The 22292-nt window shown below is 43.0% G+C and overlaps 1 protein-coding gene across 2 annotated transcripts; it reads left to right on the forward strand.

Moving 5' to 3' along the window:
- Positions 1 to 1015: 1015 nt before the first annotated feature.
- LOC139569648 (paired box protein Pax-6-like) lies at positions 1016 to 20116 on the forward strand. 2 transcript variants are annotated; one of them, XM_071391061.1, is made up of 8 exons: positions 1016 to 1189; positions 1980 to 2221; positions 2613 to 2810; positions 10339 to 10421; positions 12005 to 12161; positions 12866 to 12939; positions 17392 to 17521; positions 18661 to 20116. In XM_071391061.1, exons 2-8 carry the CDS (start codon positions 2074 to 2076, stop codon positions 18756 to 18758), a joined length of 888 nt encoding a protein of 295 aa, XP_071247162.1. In that variant the 5' UTR covers positions 1016 to 1189; positions 1980 to 2073; the 3' UTR covers positions 18759 to 20116. The 2 variants fall into 2 exon arrangements, with proteins under 2 accessions (XP_071247162.1, XP_071247161.1); XM_071391060.1 differs by lacking the exons at positions 1016 to 1189; positions 1980 to 2221 and having other exon boundaries at positions 2449 to 2810; positions 17458 to 17521.
- Positions 20117 to 22292: the final 2176 nt, after the last annotated feature.

Consider the following 22292-nt stretch of genomic DNA (forward strand, 5'->3'; position numbering starts at 1 on the left):
AAAAAAATGATAATTAAGAATAAGACTGTAACGTAACAAAACGTGGAAAAAGTCAAGGAGTTTGGATACTTTCCGAATGCACTGTACATCCATTTTTGATTTGATTTATTATGACCCCCATTAGCCGACTTCAATGGCGACAGCTAGTCCTACTGGAGTCCAACACATAAGAAAAATACATTATAGACAAAAGACTTTACAATTTACATACATTTATAAACATTAACATGTAGTGTGTGTGCATCTATCAGTTACACATACATGTTTTTACATACTGTACACACAACAAGTAGGTCACATGGGGGAGAGTTGTTGTGGCATGAGGTGTTGCTTTATTTGTTTTTTGAAACCAGTTTTGCTGGTCACTTACGCTATAGAAGATGGAAGGTAGTTCAATGGACTCATGTGTTCTATTCATAAAGATGAATTCCTTCTATTTATCATCCACTATCTCCCCATTATCTCTGCTTTTTACCCTTCTCTCTCTCATTTCCCCTTCTCCTCTCCCTGGCATTAAGTTCAAACTTGACACTGACGTTGACTTACTTTGTCACCCCTCTCTCTCTCTCTCTCTCTCTCTCTCTCTCTCTCTCTCTCTCTCTCTCTCTCTCTCTCTCTCTCTCTCTCTCTCTCTCTCCCACTCACTCTTTCTCTCTCTCGCTCTCTCACGCTCTCTCTCTCTCTCTCTCTCTCTCTCTCTCTCTCTCTCTCTCTCTCTCTCTCTCTCTCTCTCTCTCTCTCTCTCTCTCTCTCTCTCTCTCTCTCTCTCTCTCTCTCTCTCTCTCTCTCTCTCTCTCTCTCTCTCTCTCTCTCCCACTCTCTCTTTCTCTCTCTCGCTCTCTCACGCTTTCTCTCTCTCTCTCTCTCTCTCTCTCTCTCTCTCTCTCTCTCTCTCTTTAACCCCCCTCTCTCTATCCACCTTTTCGAGGACAAGAGTCCCTGCAGACGCATCTCTCTTCAAAACTCCCCCCCCCCCTCTCTCTCTCTCTCTCTCTCTCTCTCTCTCTATCTTAACCTGTCTAAACTCTCCATCTCCCTCTATGTTACTCTCTCCTTTGCACACGTAGTATTGTCAACAGAGCCAGAGAACAAGGGAGAGGGGTGAACGAGGGAATAAAATAGTGCAAAGAGGAGTAAATTAATGTTTTTTTTCCGTCTCAGAAGTACACATCTTTCAACACATCCTTTGGTGAGTTTACATATTAGAATAATTTTGTGCCATGAAAAACCAATCAAATCAAATGTCGGTAGGTTTCGTGGCTATAGCAAAGATTTAAGGGAAGGGTTGAGGAGAGAAAAACAACTTAGTGACACATCAGATGAACAGACATTGAAAGTAAAAATACAGAATAATACAGCGACAGAGGGTAGAGTTAATGAGTTTTGGTTGAAGCACTTTGGGGAATCTTTCGGCAACCAAAGCAGTGCGTGACCTCTGACTTTGGCTTGGCGTGTCAGGGTTGGAGAAAACAGGCTCTTATTGTTCCCTGCATACTGTGCCTTTGCACCTGTCTGTTACATGAATTGATGCAGTGTTAGGATTTACAGAAGAGGGCACAAGAATAGTTATACTATATGCATATAAAATGGAAATGTTTGTGTACAGACAAAGATATATGCCAGTGTGTTTGCATCAATTATTTTCACCACTGATATGAGTGGGTTTAGAAGTGGGTTTAGTGGTGACTTCTCAAGAAAAGACACTAAGTGTGTGTGTGTGTGTACTTAGAAGTTATTATGATGGAGCTAAAAGCAAGAAGCAGAATACATGTAATTCCTCTCAGAGTCGGTTCTAATGTACCGTGTGGTTGCCTGTGGTATACTAGCATATGAAGGTACAACTCACGTGTTATGACAGTGTGCCTATAACTAACTCCATTTCTGTCTGTCATCATGAGGCTAATACGCCACAATGCTGGCCATGTCTCTGAACTCGTGTGATATCAACCCCCCTTCTTTCTCTTCTCTTCCCACCCCAGCTTTTCCAGTCTCTAAGGGAAGGAGAGAGAGGTGAGGGTCAAGGGTGAGGCGAGAAGCGAGAGAGGGCTGGAAGAGGGAAGAGCTCGGGTTAAGATGTTTGGTGTTCCTATTTCTGGCAGAGGGGGAGAACGTATCATGTATGAGAAGTTAACCATAATGAACCTGCAAAGTGGCTTGAACTGGACTGAGCCTAACAACTGGTACCATGACCTGACCACAGTACAAACACAACACAGCACAGGCGAGTTGAAATTCAACGCATTCATCTGAGGAATGATTCATAGGACAATGTACCAATTAACATATAACCTATTGCACAACCCTATGAAATGCTGTCTCGTTTTCATGGTCATTGCCTTAGAATTCTTAACCGACTCTCTCTCACAGTCTGAAAACTGTCTGTTTATTGTTTGTAAATATTAGCAGCAGGTTAATTACATTTTAAATCAGTCAAAGTAGGAAGAAAACTGAATTACAAATGTCTTCATTTTAAAGTAATGAGAAAAATTTGAATTTGAGTTCACTTCCTGTATTGACTAAAATTAATTTGAATTGACCCCGACCCAGAATAACAATGTGTCAATGTAATTCGTTTGACATTTTAATGTTTGTCCATCGCCTCTCTCCGTCAGTGCCCGAGGGCTCTCTATCGGACACAGACGGAGGCCTGGGGGACGAAGGTGGTGGTGGAGGAGGAAGAGGAGGAGTAGGAGGAGGGCCGGTCGAGAGGGACGAGGGCGAGGAGTCACAGCTGAGGCTGCAGCTGAAGAGGAAGCTACAGAGGAACAGGACCAGCTTCACTCAAGAGCAGATTGAGGCGCTGGAGAAAGGTCAGACAGGTTCAGCCAATCACAATTCACCATGCTTGAGCTTCAGCCAATCAGTTTCTTGATTGAGCTTCGGCCAATCACAGAGTGCCTTGCTGGAGACAGAGCGTCACAGAGTCAGTCACTATGGTGGCAGTGCTTTTCCTGCCTCGGTCAGAGGCCTCAGTTCATGGATTTGGTACTTGGATCTGTGCATAAATCAGAATATTCTGACATGCCTCGTTCCAGGGTCTGTAAAATGGGCTATACACTGCATCTGAAAAATTTCAGTCACTCTAGGACAGGGTTCCCTAACTGAGGCCCGCGGGCCAAGTTTCTGAGCTATTAAAATATATATAAATATACAGTATATGTTGTAACGTTGTATTGATTAATGTGATGACTGCTGCTCATCGAATGATAAACGGTTTAACGTGATTAAATGAATCAGGTAATTATTAACTTATTAACCAGGGGCACCATGGGAAAGTTTTAGCTTTATTGAGCTTCAATTTCCCAAATTAACTCAAAGAATATCAGAATATCGATTCTACAACAGTCGCTAATTAATCTATTTCCTCTACAGTCTCATTCTGAACCTCGCATAATCCGGGAATCTGCACAAACCCGAGTCTCACCAAATAAGTCTGTACCACACCAATTGAGTTTATTATTTATTTACTAACAAGATACAATTATAATATAAGAGACACAAACACACAGTCTAGGCTATGGATTAGAACTTAGTAAAATGAAACAGGTCCCTGGCGGGCCAACACAATATGACACGTGTTACACAAAATGGGGATTAAAAAGAGAAAGAGAGAGAGATTGAGTGTACGAGAGAAAAGCACACTTGGGTGCATTTGTCAACTATGCTTATTTTAACCCTAACCTTGCCCCGAACTGCCGCTCTTATGGGTCAGAATATAATTATGTAATTACGTGTTGAATGTCTCTGATGGGGTGTCTCTTCGTGGACCGGGTTCCGGCTTCTCTGATGACGACACGTCTTCGGTTACCGGGTGTAACTCTGTTTGTCCTCACGATGTCAGTGTCCTTTCTCTTAGTGGTCTGTTTCCTCACCCTTGTTCTGAAAAGGGGTCTTCTGAGGACAGCTAGCCGTGTAGCTCAGGGCTCCAGCGTGGGAATGAAAGTAGTGTAGACACGATTCCTTGGAGAGAATAACCTGGTGGTCCTGTTGAATTCACCCTCTTAGACACAGCTACTCATCCGTAGCATAGGTTGTTAAAAGGTTCCTTTGTCTTCTTCAACCTCGTGTTGCGTTTTTGGGTTGCTGACTACTCAGACCTTGGCTGCAGCGCAGGGTCACCTAGTCCGGTATGTTACTTCTTAACTCAGAGTTCTGTCTCACTATCCAGATCTGTGCCGAAACAATTTGAGCTTCTACTTTTAAAAATCCACCTTTCCAGAAACAAGTCTCTCACCGTTGACACTTTCTATAGACCACCTTCTGCCCCCAGCTGTGCCCTGGACACCATATGTGAATTGATTGCCCCCCATCTATCTTCAGAGCTTGTGCTGTTAGGTGACCTAAACTGGGACATGCTTAACACCCCGGCCGTCCTACAATCTAAGCTTAATGCCCTCAATCTCCCTCAAACTATCAATGAACCCAACAGGTACAACCTCAAATCCGTAAACACAGGCATCCTCATAGATATCATCCTAACCAACCTGCTCTCCAAATACACCTCTGCTGTCTTCAACCAGGATCTCAGTGATCACTGCCTCATTGCTTGCGTCCGTTATGGGTCTGCGGTCAAACGACCACCCCTCATCACTGTCAAATGCTCCCTAAAACACTTCAGCAAGCAGACCATTCTAATCAACCTGGCCCGGGTATCCTGGAAGGATATTGACCTCATTCTGTCATTAGAAGATGCCTGGTTATTCTCTGAAAGTGCTTTCCTCACAATCTTAAATAAGCATGCCCCATTCGAAAAATTTAGAACCAGGAAAAGATAAAGCCACTGGTTCACTCCAGACCTGACTGCCCTTGACCAGCACAAAAATCCTGTGGCGTACGGCATTAGCATCAAATAGCCCCTGCGATATGCAACTTTTCAGGGAAGTTAGGAACCAATATACAAAGGCAGTTAGGAAAGCAAAGGCTCGCTTTTACAAATAGAAATTTGCATCCTGCAGCACAAACTCCAAAAGTTCTGGGAACCTGTAAAGTCCATGGAGAATAAGAGCACCTCATCCCAGCTGCCCACTGCACTGAGGCTAGGAAACACTGTCACCACCGATAAATCCACAATAATTGAGAATTTCAATAAGCATTTTCTACGGCTGGCCATGCTTTCCACCTGGCCACCCCACCCTGGTCAACAGCCCTGCACCCCCCACAGCAACTTGCCCAAGCCTCCCCCATTTCTCCTTCACCCATATCCAGATAGCTGATGTTCTGAAAGAGCTGCAAAATCTGGACCCCTACAAATCAGCAGGGCTAAACAATCTGGACCCTCTCTTTCTAAAATGATCAGCCGAAATTGTTGCAACCCCGATTACTTGCCTGTTCTTGCCTGTTTTACTTGCCTGTTTCGTATTGTCTGAGATCCACCAAGATTGGAAAGCTGCCGCGGTCATCCCCCTCTTGAAAGGGGGAGACACTCTAGACCCAAACTCTTATAGACCTATATCCATCCTGCCCTGCCTTTCTAAAATCTTAGAAAGCCAAGTTAACAAACAGATCACCGACCATTTCGAATCCCACCATCTACCTTCTCCGCTATGCAATTTGGTTTCCGAGCTGGTCATGGGTGCAGCCTCAAGGTCCTAAACGATATCATAGCCTCAAGGTCCTAAACGATATCATAACCGCCATCGATAAAATACAGTACTGTGCAGCCGTATTCATCGACCTGGCCAAGGCCTTCGACTCTGCCAATTACCGCATTCTTATCGGCATACTCAATAGCCTTGATTTCTCAAATGACTGCCTTGCCTGGTTCACCAACTACTTCTCAGATAGAGTTCAGTGTGTCAAATCGGCGGGCCTGTTGTCCGGACCTCTGGCTGTCTCTATGGGGGTGCCACAGGGTTCAATTCTCGGGCCGACTCTTTTCTCTATATATATGAATGATGTCGCTCTTCCTGCTGCTGATTCTCTGATCCACCCCTACGCAGACGACACCATTCTGTATACATCTGGCCCTTCTTTGGACACTGTGTTAACAAACCTCCAAACAAGCTTCAATGCCATACAACACTCCTTCCGTGGCCTCCAACTGCTCTTAAACGCTAGTAAAGCTAAATGCATGCTTTTCAACCGTTCGCTGCCCGCACCCGCCCGCCCATCCAGCATCACTACTCTGGACGGTTCTGACTTAGAATATGTGGACAACTACAAATACCTAGGTGTCTGGTTAGACTGTAAACTCTCCTTCCAGACTCACATTAAGCATCTCCAATCCAAAATTAATTATAGAATCGGCTTCCTATTTCGCAACAAATCCTCCTTCACTCATGCTGCCAAACATACCCTCGTAAAACTGAATATCCTACCGATCCTTGACTTCGGCGATGTAATTAAAAAAATTGCCTCCAACACTCTACTCAGCAAATTGGATGCAGTCTATCACAGTGCCATCCGTTTTGTCACCAAAGCCCCATATACTACCCACCACTGCGACCTGTATGCTCTAGTTGGCTGGCCCTCGCTACCTATTCGTCGCCAAACCCACTGGCTCCAGGTCATCTATAAGTTTTTGCTAGGTAAAGCCCCGCCTTATCCCAGCTCACTGGTCACCATAGCAACACCCACCCGTAGCACGTGCTCCAGCAGGTATATTTCACTAGTCACCCCCAAAGCCAATTCCTCCTTTGGCCGCCTTTCCTTCTAGTTCTCTAATACCAATGACTGGAACGAATTGCAAAAATCTCTGAAGCTGGAGACATATCTCCCTCTCTAACTTTAAGCATCAGCTGTCAGAGCAGCTTACCGATCACTGCACCTGTACACACCCCATCTGTAAATAGCCCACCCAACTACCTCATCCCCATATTGTTATTTTTTTTCTCTCTTTTGCACCCCTGAATCTCTACTTGCACATCATCATCTGCATATCTATCACTCCAGTGTTAATGCTGAATTGTAATTATTTCGCCTCTATGGCCTATTTATTGCCTTACCTCCCTAATCTTACTACATTTGCACACACTGTACATAGACCTTTTCTATTGTGTTATTGACTGTACGTTTGTTTATCCCATGTGTAACTCTGTGTTGTTTTTGTTGCACTGCTTTGCTTTATCTTGGCCAGGTCGCAGTTGTAAATGAGAACTTGTTCTCAACTGGCCTATCTGATTAAATAAAGGTGAAATATATAAAATAATAACGAGCGCATGTTTATATCTCTTGATTTGTTCGAAATTTGGGTCACATACTCAGGGATTTGAGTCTAGCTAACCTGTAAAGTTTGGTTCATTTTGGCCACATTGTGGTGCTGTTGGACAGAATACATCATTAATTCAAGCTCATTGGCTCATAGTGGCCATATTTTATGAGCAAGAGTCTTGGAAAATATTGCGTTTGAAGATATCCATCCATCTGTGATATACCAAGTTTGGTGATGACCGGTTGAAGAATATGTTTTAAAGCAATCAACCTCATAAAATATAGTCAAAAATATTTTAAAGTGTAATTGCATGATTTGTTTGATTTTGAGTTCTGATAATTGGAAATCGTGGTAAGTAGGACACCTGCTCATCGAACATCTCATTCCAAAATCATGGGCATTAATAGGGAGTTGGTCCCACCTTTGATGCTATAACAGCCTCCACTGTCTGGTAAGGCTTTCAACAAGATGCTGGGACATTGCTGCTGGGACTTGCTTCCATTCAGCCACAAGAGCATTAGTGAGGTCAGGCACTGATGTTGGACGATTAGGCCTAACTTGCAGTCAACAGTCCAATTCATCCCAAAGTTGTTCGATGGGTTTGAGGTCAGGGCTTTGTGCAGGCCAGTCAAGTTCTTCCACATCGATCTCGACAAACCATTTCTGTATGGACCTCGTTTTGTGCATGGGGAATTGGCATGCTGAAACAGGAAAGGGCCTTCCACAAACTGTTGCCACAAAGTTGGAGGCACAGAATTGTCTACAATGTCATTGTATGCTGTAGCGTAAAGATTTCCCTTCATTGGAACTAAGTGGCCTAGCCCAAGCCATGAAAAATAGACCTAGACCATTATTTCTCCTCCACCAAACTTTACAGTTGGCACTAAGCTTTGGGGCAGGTAGCGTTCTCCTGGCATCAGACCCAGATTTGTCCGTCAGTGACAGTGATTCATCACTCCAGAGAACAGGTTTCCACTGCTGTAGATTCCAATGGTGGTGAGCTTTACACCACTCCAGCCGACGCTTGGAATTGTGCATGGTGAGATTAGGCTTGTGTGCGTGCGGCTGCTCGGCCATGGAAATCCATGTCATGACGTTCTCCCGACGAACAGTTCTTGTGCTGACGTTGCTTCCAGAGGCAGTTTGGAACTCGGTAGTGAGTGTTGCAACCGAGGACAAATCATTTTTTACATGCTAAGCACTTCAGGACTCGGCGGTCCCATTCTTTGATCTTGTGTGGCCTACCATTTCGTGGCTGAGCCGTTGTTGCTCCGGGACATTTCCACTTCACAATAACAGCAATTACAGTTGACTGGGGCAGCTTGGCAGGGCAGAAATTAGACAAACTGACTTGGTGGAGAGGTGGCATCCTATGACGGTTCCACGTTGAAAGTTACTGAGTACTTCAGTAAACCCATTCTACTGCCAATGTTTGTCTATGGAGATTGCATGGCTGTGTGCATGATTTTATACACCTGTCAGCAACGGGTGTGACCGAAATAGCTGAATCCACTCATTTAAAAGGGTGTCGACATACTTTTGTATATACAGTACCAGTCAAAAGTTTGGACACACCTACTCATTCCAAGGTTTTTCTTTATTTTGACTATTTTCTACATTATAGAATAATAGTGAAGACATAAAAATTCTTAAATAACACATATTGAATCATGTAGTAACCAGAAAAGTGTTAAACATATCAAAATATATTTTCGATTCTTCAAAGTAGCCACCTTTTGCCTTGATGAAAGCTTTGCACACTCTTGGCATTCTCTCAACCAGCTTCATGATAATGCATTTCACCTGGAATACATTTTAATCAACAGGTGTGCCTTGTTAAAAGTTAATTTGTGGAATTTCTTTCCTTCTTAATGTATTTGAGCCAATATAATGTTGTTGTGACAAGGTAGGGTTGGTATACAGAAGAAAGCCCTATAATGGTAAAGAACAGCTCAAATAAGCAAAGAGAAACGACAGTCTATCATTACTTTAAGACAGATGTCAAGAACTTTTAAAGTTTCTTCAAGTGCAGTCGCAAAAACCATCAAGCGCTATGATGAAACTGGCTCACATGACGACCGCCACAGGAAAGGAAGTCCCAGAATTACCTCTGTTGCAGAGGATAAGTTCATTAAAGTTACCAGCCTCAGACATTGCAGCCCAAATAAATGCTTCACAGAGTTAAACAGACATCTCAACTTCAACTGTTCAGAAGAGACTGTGTGAATCAGGCCTTCATGGACAAATTACTGCAAAGAAACCACTACTAAAGGACAACAATAATAAGAAAAGACTTGCTTGGGCCAAGAAACATGAGCAATGGACATTAGACCAGTGGAAATCTGTCCTTTAGTCTGATGAGTCCAAATTTGACATTTTTGGGGGGGTGACACTGTCAGTGATTTACTTTGAATTCAAGGCACACTTAACCAGCATGGCTACAACAGCATTCTGCAGCGATACACCATCCCATCTGGTTTGCAATAAGTGGAACTATCATTTGTTTTTCAACAGGACAATGACCCAACACACCTTCAGGCTGTGTAAGAGCTATTTGACCATGAAGGAGACTGCTGGAGTGCTGCATCAGATGACCTAGCCTCCACAATCACCTGCCCTCAACCCAATTGAGATGGTTTGGGGTGAGTTGGACCGCAGAGTGAAGGAAAAGCAGCCAACAAGTGCTCAGCATATGTGGGAACTCCTTCAAGACTGTTGGAAAAGCATTCCAGGTGAAGCTGGTTGAGAGAATGCCAAGAGTATGCAAAGCTGTCAAGGCAAATGGTGACTACTTTGAAGAATCTAAAATATATTTTGATTTGTTTAACACTTTTTTGGTTACTACATGATTCCCATATGTGTTATTTCATAGTTTTGATGTCTTCACTATTATTCTACCATGTAGAAAATAGTAAACTAAAGAAAAATCCTTGAATGAATAGGTGTGTCCAAACTTTTGACTGATACTGTATAGTGTAGCACATCCTGGGTAAATGTTTCCAATTGTCCTAATGGCAGCAAAGTGGGCCCACAGCTTGAACCCCAGCATTGTTTCTTGCAGCTTTAATTATTTGTATTGTTATTATATGTCCTGTTCCCATGAACCAGTGCTGATGTTTCCATTGTTACAGTAAGTGGATCAGTGTTTTATGTGTTCGACTGACAGTTGTGATTCATGCGCTCCTCAGAGTTCGAAAGAACACATTACCCAGACGTCTTCGCGCGAGAGAGATTAGCCAACAAGATTGACCTTCCAGAGGCACGGATACAGGTATTTTTGTCCCTCTTACTGTCTATCCCTCTTACTGTCTACATTGTATTAACCCTTTAAACTCGTGGGATTTGGCCTATATGGATAGGGCTAAATTGAAATGTTTCTTACAGAAGAAATATGGAAAGCATATTCATAATTAAGGTTCCAATTAAAAGGGAACAGTTAGGAAATTATGGGAAAATTATTAGACTAAAGGTGAGGACACAGCAGTTCACCTGACACACGACTGAATCCAAACTTTACACTGTTGATTTTATGAGCATTTTACATTTACTGTTCTTTTCGCCACATTTGTTGATAACGACATCTTAAAATACCCTGGATACATTCAGAAACATGATAACAATATTCTTGGAAAATGTGGGTTAGGTGCAACATAAGAGAAAAATCTACAAGGGTGGTTTGTTTGAGTGAGAGGTCTGACTGGTGTCTCCAAGTGGCCACACACCTCTCCATAGTGTGGACAGTTCCTAAGTAATTTCAATGCACTTTTATGACTCAAAGAAGAGTCTTCAACTACAAGGTGCTTTTTTGAGCTCTCCTAGCTGTGCTGTTGAGGAATTAGAGCAAGTACACTTGTACATCTTTTGTTTTGGAACACAGCCCTGCATTTTCCCCCACTCTGCTGACAAAATTTTTTCTCCACTCCTTTAATACAGGAGTAATAAAGGCCTGGTGCAATATTTTTATTATTATTTATCTTTTCATTGTGATTCATCAGGGGGTGGTGCGACAGCCTCTGCACCCCTACTTCCCACGGCTATGCTACCTGGAACCAAAAAGTGTTTTGCTATGGGGAACCCTTTTGGAACCCAAAATGTAGAATGGAGTCATGAGTGCATTCATATGCCTGGTCCGCTGCAAGTTTTCTTCACAAGACAACAGACATAGGCTCATTCTGTTCAGGACAACCCAGAGTATAAAGCCATGTCATCTTGTAACTGTACATCAAACATAGTGATCATAAACGTTGACACTATTTTACTATATACTATATTTTACTATTTTACTTTACTAAGATATGGAAATGTGAAGTGCACATTTGGACTCACTAGTGTTTGGCTTGCTTGTATGACATCAAAGCCGTATTTACTATAATCCTCAACAGCTCATCTTTCAAAATACATTGAGTCCTCTTAAGTTACAGAATTTCCCTCACTCAGACAACAAAACATTTGCAAAAGTTGCCAAATTAGCGGTAGGGATGGGGACAACTTCTTGTCCATCACGTTGCTCAAGTTCAGAACGGCTGTCAGTCAAATCCCCTACAGCGCTGTGAAGCGGAGACCCTGAGCTCTGACGTCATGTATAGCATGTTACTGTACAGCCACTGTGTTCCAATTTAGGCGCTTATCAGTGTCTAAATCTACCATTTTCAAACTGTATAAAGGGTACGAGCGTAATGGGCTACAACATTTTGCAACAGAAAACAAAAATGAGTCCAGATAGTCCTTTGCTGTTTTCGTCTGTTTGGTACCTAATGAACACAACCCTGCTTTCTCATGCCATGTGGAAATAACTCGGCATCATTGAGATCAGCAACATGACAGCGTTCATTGACACATCTCTGTGATTGACAGGTGTGGTTCTCCAACCGAAGAGCCAAGTGGAGGAGAGAGGAAAAGCTTCGCAACCAGAGGAGGTCAGGGGGTGGGACTTCCTGTTCCCAGGCTCACGCCCCCCTAAGCACTTCCTTCAACACCTCTGTCTATCACCATCAACATGGCAGCAGTTTAGGTTGGTGATGACTTCATGTGTGTGATATCGTTGACAGCGACTCTATGTTCATTTATCCAATTATACTTCAATTCAAAGTCGGAAGACAAAGGGGACAGTGGTACTTACTAACTACATTCTTGTCTTCTACTTTGCAGCAATTGTCCAGGAGAATTCTTTCTAAACCAATATGTCAAGTAATTTTTATCACACACTGTCAACAGACTTTTTTGTGCCGGTTTCCCTAACAGAGATTAAGTCCTGCAATCGCCAATGAAAGTGCTTTTTAGTCCAGTACTAGGCTGGGGCACCCCCTAGTGGGACTAAACTAGTGGACTAGGGAGACTTTACTTTGTCTGGGAAACCAGCCCTTAGTGAATAAGTCCAGGACCAAAATATGCATCATGAATTATAATTAGTGGTAGTCAAAATAACAAAATCCCACAGAACTCATCTTTTCAGTAGGATGTACTAGATTACTAAATAGGGGGCAATAGATCTATATAGCTATGTCTATATCATTACCCCTATCACATTCACCTAATATAATTGTATGTGCTGATTAGCAGATACCAAAGCAACTTACAGTAAAGTGAGTTCAAACATTTTTGTATGTGTATCATGGTGCTGGAAATGAACCCACAACCGGAACGTCGCTATGTTCTTACCAACTGTGACAATCAGGACTGTGTACTTAATGTGTTTGGGTATGTATGTCTCATTAGGATCTATGCTGATTCAGAGCGTGTCTACCCTGCCCAGCTACAGCTCTCTGTCCGTCCTCTCCACTGGAGTCCAGGTTGGCCATTCATCATTCACATCATTAGAACCTATTGACTAACCTGGGAGGAGTTTGTTTCCTCAAAAGCTTAATTTGTGGCTAGTGTGGCATTGTATTTGTCTCAACATCCCAGCAGAGAGTCATCATTGAACATGCTTCTTAGTGAATAGCTAAGAATAGTGGCAGATCTTACTTCATATATTTTGTTTGTGTAATAACGCCCTAAACTCAGGACTAGGATTAACCTCTGTCTGGCCCATGAAGTTCTGGGTTTTTACAGAAAAATAAAAAGGGATGTTAATCTGACAACCTGAGAATTGCATGGGTCTATGAGGAAGATGTCAAAGGAATTGGTGTTTTTGGATGATTTACATTCAAGGTATCAATGTTGGATGACTGGTTTCATAAAGGTGTTATAAATACCCCTTTCAAGTAAGGTGTTACTGATGAAACAATATAGGCCTACAGTGCCATCATTATTGGCCACCATCAATGAAGGGCCAGCATACAACTGTTCTACTGTCTTTAGTCCTTGGGCCAGCGGAACAATTTGTTCACTTTGAGGTGGCCAAGGTTTGATGGCATTAAATTGTTTTCCACAAACCCCTGATCAAATGTACACTACTTGACCAAAAGTACGTGGACACCTGCTCGTCGAACATCTCATTTCAAAATCATGGGCATTAATATGGAGTTGGTCCCCCCTTTGCTGCTATACCAGCCTCCAATCTTCTGGGAAGGCTTTCCACTAGATGTTGGAACGTTGCTTCGGGGACTTCCATTCAGCCACAAGAGCATTAGTGAGGGCAGGCACTGATGTTGGGCGATTAGGCCTTGCTAGTTCCAATTCATCCCAAAGGTGTTCGATGGGATTGAGGTCAGGGCTCTGTGCAGGCCAGTCAAGTTCTTCCACAACGATCTCGACAAACCATTTCTGTATGGACCTTGCTTTGTGCACAGGGGCGTTGTTATGCTGAAACAGGAAAGGGCCTTCCTGTTGCCACAAAGTTGGAAGCACAGAATTGTCTAGAATGTCATTGTATGCTGGAACTAAGGGGCCTAGCCTGAACCATGAAAAACAGCCCTAGACCATTATTCCTCCTCCACCAAACGTTATAGTTAGCACTATGCATTGGGGCAGGTTGCGTTCTCCTGGCATCCACCAAACCCAGATTTGTCCATCGGACTGCCAGATGGTGAAGCGTGATTCATCACTCCAGAGAGCACGTTTCCACTTCTCCAGAGTCCAATGCAGCGAGCTTTACACCACTCCAGCCGACTCTTGGCATTGCGCAATGTGATCTTAGGCTTGTGTGCGGCTGCTTGTCCTGGTGATTGGGTCTGGCTCTCCACCAGGAACCTCCCTCTCTGCCCGACGTCGTGGGGGTCAGTTCCAGGAACTAGTGTACAGGGAGGGGTATGGTCCTAAGGAACGCTGTTGGGTCCCGGTGGCCATAATCCTGGACCTCAACATCGTCCGGGATTTCCATCTCTGCCGCCCAGACCGGCCCACTCCTTACCCTTGGGGTGTCCCGATCACCAGGATGGAACATGGGAGCCTCACTGTGGTGGCGGTCCACCTGATCCTTCTGACGGCGGACGGAGCGCTGAAGCCTCACGTGGCAGCATTCCACACCTTCTCTGCGTGCCGGGAACCAATCATCCACTACAGGGGCCTCAGTCTGATTCGCACGGAGCCAGGTTCGGCTGCTATCCCAGAATGCACTGGAAGGGAGTCACCCTGGGCGAGGAATGATGAAGTGAGTTCTGGGCGTACTCCGCCCATCGATTGAATCGGGCCCACTCCCCCTGTCGGTCCTGACAGTGACTCCTAAGGAACCTCCCTAGCTCCTGGTTGATCCTCTTCACCTGCCTGTTGGACTGAGGCCTGTACTCGGATGTGAGACTGACCGTGGGCCCCAGCTTCTCCATAAAGGCTATCCATACCCGTGACGTGAATTGGGGACCATGGTCCATAGTTCACAGTGCTGGAAGACCTGCTGGAATAGTGCCTCAGTGACCTGGAGAGCGGTAGGTGGACCAGAGAGGGATAAAATGGCAGGATTTAAAGAATCTGTCTCTTACCATAATAGTGGTAAAACCATCAGAAAAGGGGAGATCAGTGACGAAGTCTATGGACAGATGGGGCCAAGGCCCAGGAAGGGGAAGGAGTTTCCCTGCTGGAGCGTGCCATGGAGATTTGGTTTGGGCATATACGGAGCAGGAGTTGACATAGTGGGCCACCACTACCTAGCTGAGAGAGAATGGTGAATGGTGATACCTGGGTGTCCAGCGGTAAAGGTTTTGTGTGCCCAGGTCAACAGCTGATCCCTTACCCCCGTAGGTACGTAGGTGCGCCCCCGAGGGCAGGTAGCAGGCGCAGGTTCCCTCTCCAGAGCTTGGCAGATGTCCACGTATACATCCCAAAGCACGGGAGCAACGATTCAAGAGGGTGGAATAATGGGCGCACTTAGGATCGGAACCTCTCCCAAATCGTGGAGACAGGACAGGGCATCGGCTTTGATGTTCTTAGAACCTGGGCGATGTGAAGTTGAATCTAGTGAAGAAAAGGGCGCACCTTGCTTGGCGCGCGCTCATCCGCCTCACCGTCCATATGTACTCGAGGTTCTGATGGTCGGTGAGGATGAGGAATGGCTCCTTGGCGCTCTGTAGCCAGTGTCTCCACTCCTCTAATGCCAACTTCACCGCCAGGAGCTGACGTCAGAGTTCCTCTCTGCAGGAGACAGTTTCTTTGAGATGTATGCACATGGATACAATTTCTATGGGTTACCTTGGCATTGGGACAGGATGGCTCCCACGCCCACTTCTGAGACCTCTGTAATCGATGCAGGGACGCAGACCCCCATACTTCTTGGTCACGAAGAAGAAGCCTGCCGATGCAGGAGAGGTGGATGAGTGGACAAAACCCTGTTGGAGAGCCTCCTGGATGCACTCCTCCATGGCCACAGTCTCAATCACCGACAGAGGGTACACGCGGAGGCATAGAGCCTTCTAGCAGGTCGATGGCACAGTCCTAGGGGTGATGAGGAGGGGGACAGGGGGCTTAGGTCTTAGAGAAAACCTCCCGGAGATCCTGGTAAACCTCCAGGAAAATGATGATGATGGAGTACTCACGCCTTTCCCGGGAGACGGGTGTTCACGGGGCCGCCCCTCTGCGCTCATGGATCCCAGGTTGGGATGCACCGGACATCGCTGAAACTGGTGCCCCTCCTGGCCACAATAGGCGCAGAGCCTATTGTGAGGTGTGTGGATCCTATCTCCATAGGTTCAGGCTCTGCCTCAGGATGGCCAAAGGAGGGAGGTGAGTGGCGAGGTGGGCACCGTTGCTCCCGAGGAAGGTTATCCATATGGATGGCCATCGCAATGAGTGCGCGAGCATTGGAGTGGGCTAGAGAGAGGAGAGGAGGAGCTGGGTTCCTACGAGAGGGCAGTCTTCGACCATCTTCGACCCCAAAAAATATATATATACATTTTTAATTGTTTGTAGAATATGTATATAAAAAAAAGTGCAAAATGTTGCTAATATAGTACTAAGATTATATATCTTCCAAAATTGGTTGTGTTATCTGCATTACTATAGAAATGTTTTAATTATCATTAGGCATATTCCACCTATTATTGAAAGAGTTGTAGAAATAGCAGACCAATCCAATTATAATCAATGGAGCTGGTTGGCGGCCGTATTGGAACTGTGTACTCTATGGTTAAATCAGCATTTTCCAAGTTTTATGGTGCAGCCATTATGAAGGCATTTTGCGAAAATGGGTTACCTGTACCTCTTTGCTGGATGTAATACATTCCTGAGATTTTATACTGGGTGCAATGTACAGGGCAGGTTTCATGTCACATTTCTTGATGTAAACACACTTTGTAGAATCATATTGCATATAACATAATATATTTGAATTCGGACATCTTTTGGGGGATATTTTTAACACTATTCTGATAATATTTTACTAAATACATATAACTGACATGCTTGGGCCATCATGTTGGGTTGTCCTCATTGTAACACACATTTTAAGGCATTATTGGTCTTATTACACCAGTCATTAAGTTATTTTCTGTACATGCAAAATCAATGCAGTTCCTCCTCATTGAAATGCATGGTGGCTTGGACTGATTATAGAGTATGATGAATCTATATAGGTAAAAAAAAATCCTCAAAGAGTCTCCTTGTTCTGTGTGTAATTTGTGTAGTTATCATCTAGGGTGCCATGTGATAATAGACCACATCCCAATAGTGTCCATTCTGGCTCTATGTACCCCAAAATGTACATTTTACATACACAAATCTAATTTCTATTCACTTTTCTATTGTGCCTTATCCTTCCTTTGTTGCTCATGTTATTGTCTTTTCTTTCACTGTATCTGTGATTCACTGTATGTGTGTGTGTGATTCACTATGTCTTTGATTCACTGTGTCTGTGATTCCCTGTCTGTGAGTAGAAAGTGTCATCCCAGTCTGCCAACTCTTACTCTTGCATGTTACCCCTGTCCCCTTCCACCCTGCAGAAATGTGACTCTTCAGAGTACCCATCCCATATGCCTCCACCGTCCTCTGCCAACTCAAACACTGGTGAGTTTTACACTGTGTGCGTGTTTGTGTGTGTGGGTCGGTATTCTGCCCTTGGAATTGCGTTCTCATGCGAAACTAGACAGATAGCTAACTAAGTCTTCAATAAAACTCCCAAGGAGCGACTTTTCTTGAATAAATATATTGAAAACGTTTATGTTGTGAAACTGCAAAATACAGAAAATAATATACTTTAGTATTCAATTCACATCGACATACTGTACATTATACATTTCAAGTTGAAGTTGCATAAATACAAAGCACGTGCCAAGGTACCATGTATCTGGCATGATGCCAAACCATATAGCTAATTGTTACTCATATGGTAATTGGCTAACTCATTTAATTACTATAATAATGTGCAACCACCTCTGTACAATAACAAAGCATATTACACTAGAAAGAGTAACAAAACTTCAGTATTGTATGTTTTACAAATCGTTTACATGACGCACGAGCAAAGTAATACAGCTGATGGCATACATGAAAGGCAAGGCAATTTGTGTGAGTAAATGAAACCAACTAACATTGATAAGTAAGCAATTCTTTCAATAGCAAGATTATCATCACTAGCAATATGCTTGAATCAAACTTACAAACAAATATTTTCCGAGGCTGAAGCGTGACAAGAAATAACTGCACTGAAAGACCTGCACCGTAGCGTTGTTTTCAGCTGCTTCTATGTGTGCAGAACGAATTCTCTACTTCCTGTTTCCATACAGTCTTTAAGTACTAGAAAGCTCCACTAGGGGGCGATAAACACCATGGAACACAATGAAAATCCATCTTAACCACAGTAATAAAATAATCTGTTACCTTCTAACAGGATGGCAGGACAGTCGGCAATAAAATTATATTCTCTTTGCTTTACCTTTATTGGTAAAACGCTCCAAATCTTATTATTGTCTGCATCCAACAACTTTTATGAAATTCAACTTTTATGAAAACACACTGTCTTTTGTACTCCACCTCCTATATTTTTTCTTTCACTCTCTCCTCTGCCCGTCTTTCTTTCTTTCCTTCCTCCTCCTCTCCTCTCTTGCATTCTCTCTCTCCCTTCTTGTTTTCTCTCCTTCTTCCTCCTCTCTCTTTCCTTCTTCCTGCCCCCTTGCTTTCTCTCTCCTTGCCCCCCCATCTCTCAGGACTCGTTTCTCCCGGGGTTTCGGTACCGGTGCAGCTTCCTGGGAACGAGCAGCGCATCGGCCAGAACCTCGGTCAGTACTGGGTCAGACTACAGTGAGAGAGAGGGAACGAGAATCGACTGAGGGGACCATCAATAAAACAAAGGCATACTATGAAAAGGGAGGATAAAACAAGGACACTAGATAAGAGACAGGCTTCTTTGAGTTGGTTTGGCTTGAGGAAGATCCCAATATGCATTAAATGTTTACAAATGTGCTGCCAAAATACTTTTTTTTTTTTTACAACGGGAAGCATAAAAACTCATTGATATGGCATGGCTAGTTGTTCCGTAAGCATCAGTGGTGAGAGGCTGTATATACTGTGAAGATACATTTTTTGACTCGATTATCTTAAAACATTCACCTTTTACAAACATGTTTAAAGCCTATCAGCAATCAGCCAAACATAATATTTTGTGGTGAAACAAATGTTCCGAAACAATTCAATTCTAATGGAGGCACAAGTCAGGGTTGGAGTCAATTCTATTTCATTTCCACCCAATTCAGAAAGTAAACCAAATTCAAATTCCAAATGTTCCTAATTTCAAAAGCATTGAAGAGAATCAGAATTGGAATTACAGTGTACTTCCCGATTTGACTGGAATTGAAATGGAGTTGACCCTTGGCCACAGTATTGATGTATAACAATACAGTTATAGAGAATATCACATTTATGGAAGGAAGAATGCAGCCCATTTTAGAACAACAATCATCCTCAGGTTTTGTAACAAAGACTTCAATGACAGAGCCATCAGTTTACATATTCATCAGCCAATGACAATCAAGAATCATCAGCCACCATGCAATAAGAGTTGATGTTCAGGTTAGCAACCAATCAAAAGCAAAGACCTTAGCAAATGACAATCAAGAAGAGCCAATGATTAACCACTAAGGCCGGGATTTAATCCGATCTTGCTTTGACGACAATACACCATTTAAAGGTCATTTCTGATTGAGCAGACATATGCAGAGTGAAAGCGGTCTCCCTGAAATCGGGAACATTGCCTTTAAAAGGTGCATTGTCGCCAAAACGTGATCGGATTGAATCCCGGACTAACTAAAACTACAAAAGCAACAATATTATCAAGAGCAATGGATCAATGACCAACTGAGCGTGACCAAATATTACATAGCACTCAATCAATCATTCATAAACATAAATCAAACATTGTAATATATTGTTGATTTTATGACTAAACCGTATACTTATTTTTGTATAGACATCACCGTTGCTTCTCTCTTTAATGAACTGTAATTTATTTATCTATTTTTCATTTCACATTTGTCACATGACCCCTGTGTGTTTTTTTTAATCGTTGAGGGACTTTGCTGTGTTAGCACTGTGTATAAGAAAAGTAATCCCTTTTGTGAAGGCATTTGAGCCCTTTAATGAATTAAAACTATGTGGAATGAGAAACTTAGTTGAACTTTTATTGGAAGGCCGGGATTCAATCAAATCCGCCATAGCAAATTTTGCAATGTCTTAGATTTGAAACTTCACACCAGGCTACCTGTGAGAGGAAGCTACCTGGTAGTAGTTGTAGGTTTTTTAGAGTACCAAGACCAGTACCCAAGACCTTTTTCTTAATGCTATTTTAAATGTGTAAATGATACTGCAGCATATTTTCCATAAGGGGACCAGAAAGTCAGTAGGGTATTGGATCTTTTTAAACATAGGTAAAAGAGCTACTGCATAAATACCACAATGTGTGTTTGATTGATTTGAGCCTAGCCTACTTCTGTTTGTGTGCCTCATTTATCTTGTACTGGAGCAATTTGTCCTGCATCCCTACCTCGGGCAACCTTGTAATTCAAACCCCAGACTAATATAACTGGGTTGGAACCAAAGTGTTGGTCGGTGTTTCATGTGGGACCGTAATTCATGTTGGACAGATAGAAGGTATAAAACAAAGATGATCTATTATATTGATAACGTAGTCGAGTGACCGCTTTACCAATGGAAATACATGTCTTTAAAAATGGAAGGCAGGCAGAAGGAGGCAGATCAGGTGGGACCATTCTTGCCAATGAGAAGGCAGTATGCATGTGAACAACAGGCAAAAATAATATTTTTCCAAAGATGCCGAAATGCCATGTGCGTCCACCTACACTTAGTATACAAAATATTTAGAACACCTGCTATTTCAATGACATAAACTGACCAGGTGAGTCCAGGTGACAGCTATGATCCCTTATTGATGTCACTTGTTAAATCCACTTCAATCAGTGTAGATGAAGGGGAGGAGACAGGTTAAAGAAGGATTTTTAAACCTTGAGACAATTGAAACATGGATTGTGTATGTGTGCCATTCAGAGGGTGAATGGGCAAGAAAGAAACTGTAAGTACCTTTGAACGGGTTATGGTAGTAGGTGTCTCCAATGTAGAAACTAGTACAAATAAAGAAAAACCCTTAAATGAGAAGGTGTGTCCAAATTTTCGACTGGTACTGTGTGTATAAATATATATATATAAATATAAATATATACACAGTTTTTTCACCTAAATATACACTACCGTTCAAAAGTTTGGGGTCACTTAGAAATGTCCTTGTTTTTCAAAGAAAAACACGTTTTTTTTGTCCATTAAAATAACATCAAATTGATCAGAAATACAGTGTATACATTGTTAATGTTGTAAATGACTATTGTAGCTGGAAACGGCAGATTTTTTTAATGGAATATTTACAAAGGTGTACAGAGGCCCATTATCAGCAACTATCACTCCTGTGTTCCAATGGCACGTTGTGTTAGCTAAACCAAGTTTAGCATTTTTAAAGGCTAATTGATCATTAGAAAACCCTTTTGCAATTATGTTAGGACAGCTGAAAACTGTTGTTCTGATTAAAGAAGCAATATAACTGGCCTTCTTTAGACTAGTTGAGTATCTGGAGCATCAGCATTTGTGGGATCGATTACAGGCTCAAAATGGCCAGAAGCAAATAACTTTCTTCTGAAACTCATCAGTCTATTCTTGTTCTGAGAAATTAAGGCTATTCCATGCGAGAAATTGCCAAGAAACTGAAGATCTCTTACAACGCTGTGTACTACTCCCTTCACAGAACAGCCAAACTGGCTCTAACCAGAATAGAAAGAGGAGTGGGAGGCCCCGGTGCACAGTTGAGCAAGAGGAAAAGTATATTAGAGTGTCTAGTTTGTCCTCAACTGGCAGCTTCATTAAATAGTACCCGCAAAACACCAGTCTCAACGTCAACAGTGAAGAGGCGACTCCGGGATGCTGGAGAAATGACAGTCCATCATTACTTTATGACACAAAGGTCAGTCAATCCGGATAATTTCAAGAACTTTGAAAGTTTCCTCAAGTGAAATCGCAAAAAACATCAAGCGCCATGATGAAACTGACTCTCATGGGGACCGCCACAAGAAAGGAAGACCCAGAGTTACCTCTGCTGCAGAGGATAAGTTCATAAGAGTTACCTGCCTCAGAAATTGCAGCCCAAATAAATCTTCACAAAGTTCAAGTAACAGACACATCTCAACATCAACTGTTCAGAGGAGATTGCGTGAATCGGGCCTACATGGTCGAATTGCTGCAAAGAAACCACTATTAAAGGACACCAATAAGAAGAAGAGAC

This window comes from Salvelinus alpinus, chromosome 3 (genome assembly GCF_045679555.1).
Source record: "Salvelinus alpinus chromosome 3, SLU_Salpinus.1, whole genome shotgun sequence".
Taxonomy (NCBI): Eukaryota; Metazoa; Chordata; class Actinopteri; order Salmoniformes; family Salmonidae; genus Salvelinus; species Salvelinus alpinus.